The sequence below is a fragment of the Diospyros lotus genome, chromosome 8 (genome assembly GCF_014633365.1).
Source record: "Diospyros lotus cultivar Yz01 chromosome 8, ASM1463336v1, whole genome shotgun sequence".
Classification (NCBI taxonomy): domain Eukaryota; kingdom Viridiplantae; phylum Streptophyta; class Magnoliopsida; order Ericales; family Ebenaceae; genus Diospyros; species Diospyros lotus.
The window spans coordinates 12,368,865-12,377,712 of NC_068345.1; the positions used below are offsets into that span (position 1 = coordinate 12,368,865).

The 8,848-nt window shown below is 37.7% G+C and overlaps 1 protein-coding gene across 1 annotated transcript; it reads left to right on the forward strand.

Moving 5' to 3' along the window:
• Positions 1-5,921: 5,921 nt before the first annotated feature.
• On the forward strand, positions 5,922-8,273 carry LOC127808524 (2-hydroxyisoflavanone dehydratase-like). The gene is made up of 2 exons (XM_052347099.1): positions 5,922-5,934; positions 7,390-8,273. The coding sequence occupies exons 1-2, from the start codon at positions 5,922-5,924 to the stop codon at positions 8,271-8,273; spliced, it is 897 nt and encodes a 298-aa protein (XP_052203059.1).
• Positions 8,274-8,848: the final 575 nt, after the last annotated feature.

The following is an 8,848-nucleotide window of genomic DNA, read 5'->3' on the forward strand; positions in this document are numbered from 1 at the left end:
CAAGAGAACTTGTCTTTGAAGCTTAAACTGAAGAGACGAAGAAGAAGAAGAAGTCTTCTCAAAGCTGTAACCTTGAAGCCCCCGACAACAAGAAGAAGAAAATTGAAGAAGAAGAAGGAGGATGAGGAGCCACCATTGGGAAACAAAAGAGAAGAAAATAAGAAGATGAATAAAACAAAAAAGCATGGGGAGAAAAAGGGGAGGAGTGGGCTGCCAACCACTCCCTTGAAATTTACCATTTTGCCCTTTCACATAAAACACACATACATAGCACATAAGCCCTTTTTGGACATTTCACATTTTCTTATTTCTTTCTCATTTTCTTTATCTGAGCAATTACGAAATTTTCTTTTTGCCCTCACATTTTTTCAAAAAGCATGCCAATTTTTGTCATTCACCACATTTTTCATTTTCATTTAATTATAATACTACCTTTTTTTTTAAAACATGGGCCCAAGTCCAAATCAATGGCCCAATTAAAGAAAATGATCCACTTCCATCTTAGGCCCCCAATGGGTTTTACAACTTCACTTCACATAACTCACAACAAAATTCACACTTGGCATTAACCTAATTTCAAAGCCCAATTCATTAAAGTAATTACACATAATTTACTTACATATATTTTGTCATATAAAAATATTTTTCATATTTAATTTAATAGAAACAAAATTTTCAATGTTCATAAATAAAATATTAATAAACTCTTAGACCCACTAATGAGTCGTTAAACCTTAACTCATTTTCGCTCTCTAGCCGAGTCTCTTCTCTCTTTGACATCTCGTGTGTTTCCTTCGACTGCGTCTCCTCCAACATCTCTTTTCTCTTTCCGACGTCTATTTAGCTCATTCTTTATCTCCCACTACATCACCTCAAATCTAGGGTTTTTTTTCTTTTTCTTCTTTATTTTGTTGCATCTCCTTAACTGGATCTCGCTTTTCAGTGTCTTCTAAACTCCTTCTCTCTTCCTCTGCCATATTCTCAACTCCTTCTCTCTTCCCAACTGCATCACCTCATATTCGACGACATCTTTGGTCTGTCTCTCTCTATCTAGCTGCATTCCTCAACAATTGAATGGAGAATAGGGAAATTGGAGGTTCCGTTGGAATAAAATTAAACAATGACAAATTGAACACTAACATTTACTTTGAGCAAAATTAAACATTGATAAATTTTTATGATCACGTTTAGAAAACATTGAATTTACTTTTTGAACTTTACAATTAAAATTAACCAATAAAATATGTTTTCGCATAAAATGGAGGTGTTGAAAAATTTACTAATATTTAATTTTATTAATATTATGATTTATTTTTATAAATTCTAATATTTTGATGGGTTATCGGTTTTAGATTATAAAATTTTGATATAATTTTATAAACTTTGCAACTTATATTCAATCCAAATTTAATTGGGTTATGTTGGTTTAATTTTGATTTTTAATTAAAATGAATATTAGATTCAACAGTCTAGACTTGATTATGATTTATTCGAATTTTAGTTTATATAAAACCCAAAAAACTTGATCAAAATATGCATGCAATGAAAAAATATATTTTACATTCCAAGAAAAATATTGACTTTCCAGAGATATATATATATATATATTGAATGATATTTTACAATTTTCCAGATATATATATATATTACATTTACTTTTTGTGCTTTTTAGTGTTTATACATATATATATAATATTATATTTTTAAGAAACATTTATTTTAAATGTATTTTATCTAACTAGAAAATATATTTCTTATAAATTTTCACTTTTATATACATAAAATATTTATCAATATCTAGAAAGGTAAATATTTGTAATTAAGAAATAAATCTAGTTTTAGACGTATAAATATGAAGTAAAAATTTTTAATTATGTTTTAAAAAATAATTATGTCTTAGAAGTTATGTGTTAAAATCTTGTAAATATAATTAATTTTTATTTTTATAAAATAAGTTATATAGATAATATATTAAAAAATATTAATATAGTATTCTAACATATTATCTATTCGTTGGTTGTGCCACAACATGGGAGTGTTAGGGCCTGTTCTCTTTGTTGTTTTTGGACCATTTTCTGTTTTCAATTTTTCAAAACAATGAAAACGTGTTCTTTTTGTTTTCAAAAATGCATTTTCGAAAACAAGAAATTTTTTTGTAAAGGAAATCCAAAACAGTAAAAAAAATCATTTTGGCTGTTTTCAACCAAAACTCGGTTAAAAAACCAAAACTTGGAAAATGATTGCTGCAATTCGACGAGCTCCCTCCCTTCTCTCTCCTCTCTTGGTGCCTCCTCTCTCTCCCTTCTTTGTTCCAGATCCGACAAGCTCCCTCCCTTCTCTTTCATCTCTTACTGCCTCTTCTCTCCCTTATCTCTTCCTTACTTTCTCTCTCTCTCTTTCTTCTTAGCCGGCGATGCACCTGCCACAGCCATCTCCACTGCGAGCCACAGTTCACTCTTCATTTTCTCTTCCAGATCAGGGTCCTTTGTCTCTTCCTCTCTCTCCCTTGTTGGTCGACTACTCGCCTGCCATGGCCATCACAGCCGCAAGCCGTCACCGCCGCGACCAGTAACCCAGATCCACCTCACTTCACCTTCGTCATTTCAGTAACTCCACCGCTTCTCGCCTTCACCTATACCCGTCGTTGCAGCAACCCAGATCCATTGTTCGCCTACTCCGTCGATCACTTCCTCCTACAACTCTTCCTCTTTAGGTTGAAGCCCTTGTACTTGTTGGAGGATTATGTATGATTTTGTATTTTTGTATGGTTAAAGATCTATGAATCTATTCTGTGAGGAAATATGTATGATTTTGTATTTGTATTTTTAATTTGGTGATTATTGATAGATGGGATTCTTAGTGGTGGTTCTTTTGAGTGGTTAGGTGATTCTTCTGAGTATAATTCTGTGTTCTTATTATTTGAAGGAAATATTCATGTTCGCTTTCAAGTTTTTGAGATAGTACTCTTCACTCAATTCTTTATTTGATGCTACTAGCCATCCTTTTGGAGTTTGTGTTATTGGGGTTGTTGTAATACAAGCTTGGGGATTAATCTTCATCGTATTATGTGGTGTATTTGAAAGGAAACAAATAGGATAAATTTTAAGAGCAGTGAACGCGTTTTCTAGTTTTTAGTTTTGCAAAATAGTTTATTAGAATAACAAAAAGAACGCATTTTCAATAATCTCAAATTAGACACTTAAAACAAAAAATTGAAAATAAATTCAAAACTCAAAACTTAAAACTAAAACACGCAGAGAACACCACCTAGGTTTCTGTCGAGTCGCTAAGAATTAGTTTCCAGTTACCGTCTCAACAAGATGACACATAATTCGTTGCTAATAGAGTTTGTAATCGTCGATCTCAACCTCTACAGCAAGTTAGAATTATTCGACATCTTTGTCATGATCTAGAACGGTGACAATATTTAATTCTTCACCTAGCTCAAGAAAAAGAGACACAGGCTCCTGAATCAATCGAACTGTCAGTAATGGAAGCTAGCGAGCTATAGATAAGGGCGAGGATATCTTTGATACAGAAGAAGGCTCATCGGATGAGTACGGAGCTTAATTTATGAGAACAAAACTCTTTGTTGTTGCCAAAATACAACAATTAAAATTTGTGATGTGGGGTCCACTCGAGCTTGTTGTCGGGTGAGGTTAGGTTGCCGTAAAAGATGTTGCCTCAAGAGAGTTTGCCGCTGGGATGCTCGCCGCAAGGATTCGCCACTAGTTTCGCCACAAGGCTTCACCACAAGCTTTTGCCACAAGTTTTTGCCACTAGCTTCGCCTCAAGCTTTTGTCACTAGTTTCGCCACTAGCTTCTCCACAAGCTTTTACCACAAGCTTCGCCACAAGTTTCGCCACAAGCTTCGCCACTAGCTTCGCCACTAGCCTTTACCACAAGCTTTGCCACTAGCCTTCGTCGCTAGGTTTTCTGCAAGGCTTCACCCCTAGCCTTTATCACAAGTTTCGCCACAAGCTTCGCCACTAGCTTCGCTACAAGGCTTCACCACTAGCCTTCGCCGCTAGGTTTACCGCAAGGCTTCGCCACTAGCTTCGCCACAAGGCTTCACCACTAGCCTTTGCCACTAGCTTTGCCACTAGCCTTCGCTGCTAGGTTTGCCGCAAGGCTTCGCCACTAGCTTCGCCACAAGGCTTTGCCACTAGCCTTCGCCGCTAGGCTCACCGCAAGACTTTGCCTTCGCCGCTAGGTTTTCCGCAAGACTTTTCCTTCGCCGTTAGGTTCGCCGCAAAGATTTGACCCTGTTGATGCTCAAAAAATGGGTTAGAGAGCTCGCGGGAATCTTCCCTCGCGAAGACCCTCCGATGCCAAAGTTAGTCTCGAATCCCAATGACTATTCACGAAAATAGTAAAAGTGTATTCAAAGTGACAAGATTTACCGAAGTTGGAAATCCTCATTAATGTCCTATAGCTGGGTATTTATAGGGCACGATTTTCAAGGGTGGCTGGTGTCGACACATGGCGTTTGCTAAATGGGGACAACTTCAACGAAGAAGGGGGATCACCACGAACCTACCACGAGGCAACTTGCGGCAGGGTGCCGCGAGGCTGGTCCTTGTGACCAGCCGACAAGTGGCCGCAAGTCTGAGCCTTGCGGCCAGTCACAAAGTGGCCGCAAGGCTCAGCCTTGTGGCCAGTGATTTTGGGGCCGCAAGGCTTGATCCTTGCGGCCAGCCACTATGGGGGCCGCGGTCCTCGCGGCAGGCTGCCGCAAGGCTGGCGGCAATTTGCCACCAGCTTTTCTTTTTATTATTACTCATTTTTTGATTTTTTATTCCCTCCTTTTTTCATGGCACAACACTCTTCAACAAAGTTTGGACCATGAAGGAATACAACCTTCACGATGATTCATTGAAGCATCAAATTGATTATTGTATATATAAACTCTAATCTTAATACCCTCTCTCTATATATATGTGATTGAATTTCATTCTCTCATTGTTTTGATCGTTTGTAGCTCAAAGACCATGTTTTATGCGTGATCAAGAGGAAAATAAGCAATCCTGGCTTGAAGTGGTGCAAACTAATGAAAAATGAAGATTTCATGACGAGCACGATGATTGCTTGCATAACAAAGATGATGAAATTAATGTTGTGGAAGCTCCCAGTAGATGATTAGATGAACTGTAACAGAGGAATAATAATAGTAATGCTAAGGAGCTGTTTGGAGGACATTAAAAATGCAACCAGCTGCAGCCTCGCAACAAGAGGGTATTGGAATCATGTATGAGAACCCGCAATCGCTATCTCTCGACCTGTCTTTACCAGATGAAGCTTTCATGTTATACGAAGATTTTGTTGCTGGATGGTTTTGTCCTTACGATGATTTGTTCAACATTAATAATGCAGCAGTAGCAGAAACCTCCCAACAAGATGGTATTGGAACCATGTATGAGAACCCACAGTCGCTGTCTCTCGGCGATGAGTGGTTGCTTGATGAAGCTTTCGTGTTCTTCAGAGATTTTGTTGCTGGATGGTTTGCTCTTTACGATGATCTGTTCAACATTGTGCAAAATGGAAATGATCATAGAAGTGGACAAGATCACCATGAGCTTTCAGCATCTGACTATGGAGAAAACAATGGGGAAATTTCAACGATGGCAATACCTGAAAGAACCGATAATGTTTCCATGAATATTGAACAAAATATGCAGCAACCGCCGAGTTTCGATGATCTCCTCAACATTGTGCAAAAAAGAGATGATCGTAGAAGTGGACAAGATCACCATGAGCTTTTAGCATCTGATTATGGAGAAAACAATGGAGGAATTTCAACGATGGCATTACCCGAAAGAACTGATAATGTTTCCATGAATATTAAACAAAATCTACTGCAACAGTAGACTTTCGATGATCTGTTCCTCGATGAAGCTTTCAAGTTTCTTGGGAATTGGACTATGGAAAAGCCTGGTAAATTGCCTGGAGAAGACGATCGTAGAAGCCCCAAGATGAAGAAGAATTAATTAGAATAGATATTTAGGTTTGATTATGTACTCATAAAACCATCATCAATAAAAATTTAAATGATTTGATCATGTTCAGTGTTTGAGGAAGTGACCGTTGTGTGCTTTAATTGAATAACAATAGATTCAGACAAGGTACGACACGGTGAAAAGTGATCGACATGGGAGCAGGGCATTCAGTGGTTTTAAGTGAGTGTCTTGGCACAAAATTCCCTCAGAAAAGTTCAAATGCTTAATGCCCTTTTCATTGATTTTCCCTTTCTTTTTGTGTTCTTTTCAAATTGAAACTTTGCACGCACCTGAATTCCCTTAACCTTGATGTGTAGGTTGCTATTTTTAAGGATGTCTCCTCCACATGGTTAAGCTTGTAGACCCCTAGAACCCTATTTCAAGCATTTTGAACTTAATTGGAACCTACTGGTGGCCTCCAGCACTATTGCATACACATTCGACATATATCATATGGCTGAATTTAGATTTTTATGTATTTCCCCTTGTTCTCTATCTCAATTTAATCCTTTAAACCTCAACTGCAACTTTGCATCATCAAAGTGCAGGACCAAACCTGTTACATATATATCTTCTCAAGTCCCTTGTCAATATCCCCCAGGCCATGTAAATTCTGATAAGCTGTGAAGAGTTTCAAAAATTAGGTTTCTGCTTGAACAAGCTCACATATTCTGACTCAACTTAAAAATAACACTAAAGAAATGCAACAGCTTGATTCTAATTTACTTTTCATTCCCAACATGCTACTGGTTATTTCTCTTTCAAATTAAACAAGCTAAACTTATGTATTCTCAATCCAGTGCACAAGTTCAGAATGAACACACATCTGTTGTCAGTTGCACCTAACATGGATTTTTGGAGATATCTTTCCATGTTCAGTTTCAAACACATGAATTTGAATAAAAAAGAAATCAACAAGGCTTCAAAAGGAAGTCTCTGCATTTTCTTTCGAACTAAATTTGGTCATTTAGTTTTAACTTGAACAAATATAACATTGATGACTTCTTCTTCTTTTTCTATTTTTAAATTTTTTTTTCTATTGATAGCAAACTACATATATTTGTATATTCTCTGACTGGTTCTAGAACTTAATATAGACACATTACAACTATTATTGATGAGCTTGTGGTGGGTTTAGATGACCTACAACCTGTTTCTGATCTTCATGCATTACCTTTATTCGGGTAGCAACAGCTTGGCTATTGCATGTGGCAAGGCATTTTGAAATCCCATTAATCAAGGGCTACCCCCAACTGCTGTCTATATATAATGGACTTCGAATATCGAGTTTATCATTCACCAAACATCATTCAACACTTGCAAATGGCTTACAACAAAAACTCATCATTTGTATTACTCTTTCAAGTGTTGATTTTTGTGCTTGCATTAACAGGGGTATCTCGTGGGGAGCAAGAGGGTGTCGGCGATGTGGATACCAAGAATGTGACAATTGTGGAGGGTGGCGTATTTGGCAGGATTTATGTCCCCAAGTCTGTCAATTCTACTAGAAAACTTCCCCTCCTTGTTTTCTATCATGGCGGATCCTTTATCTATAACAGGGCATTTTCTCCCTTTTATGACAACTACATTTCGGCATTCGTAAGGAAAGCCAACATTGTTGCATTCTCGGTTGACTACAAATACTATATCCCCACTGCATACGAGGATTCATGGCTTGCCCTCAAGTGGGTTGCATCGCACGCTTCTGGCCATGGCCCCGAGGCATGGCTAAACAGCTTGGCTGATTTTGAGAGAGTTTATGTAGCTGGAGATAGCGCAGGCGCCAATATTGCACACAATTTGCTCATGAAACAACAACAACAAGAAGATGTTGTTAACATCAAGGTCAAAGGGATGGCCTTACTGCATCCATACTTTTGGGGGAGCACGCTAATAGGGAACGAGACCGGCTTGGATGTGTCTTCGAGATCATATGCTTCACATATTTGGTTGGATGCCATCAGGAAGCCGGAGTTGTGGGGTACTAATCTAGGCAATAAACTGTTGGATGACCCGCGAGTGAACCCACTGATGGATTCAAGGCTTTCGAGCCTACCCTGTGGCAAAGTGTTGGTTGTGGTTGGTGATGAAGATATATTCAAGGACAGGGGCTTAGTTTACTATGATGCACTGCGCAAGAATGGATGGACAGGAGAGCCTAAACTTTTGATGACCGAAGGCACGCATTGCTTTTTCTTGACAGAAATCGACTCTACTCCACTTTCTAAAGTCATTTTCGAACATCTATCTTCTTTCATCAATGGTGTACTTATCTGATGTAAATTGGCCAGGAACACACATGCTTGACCAATAAAAATTAGATTACTCAAAAAAATGAGAATAATATTTGATGTACATGTACTTCCAAAGTAAAAAAAAAATGACAACTCAACATGAACCTTGCCATTTGCGCAGAGAATAAGTGTCTCATTCTTTCAATCCATTAATTGTGTTTATATGAACTTTAATTGTTTGATTGGCTCATAATATCATACAATTTCTGCTGATGTATATTGAGAATATGGTTTTGGCAGTGGTTCAAAATTTTCAATAAGATAATGAGAGAAACATGGACAGTTATTGATCAGAGCCATCAAATCTTTTTGCTTCTGGTTATTCTGTCTCTGCCCTCTGCGGCCACTCAACAGATCTTTCTGGATTTTGGTCTTGGTTTTCCATCTTTCAAAGCTCAAATGATTTTTGTTTAGCGTGAATTTTTTCACATTGATACCCTGTTCTCTTTGGGACCTTTTTCCTATTTTTCAGGATTTTGGAAAAATGGTTTGAGCCCCATTTGAGCCTATGTACCTCAAAGCCCACCTCAAGGGCACGCCCACATATCTAAAATCTCA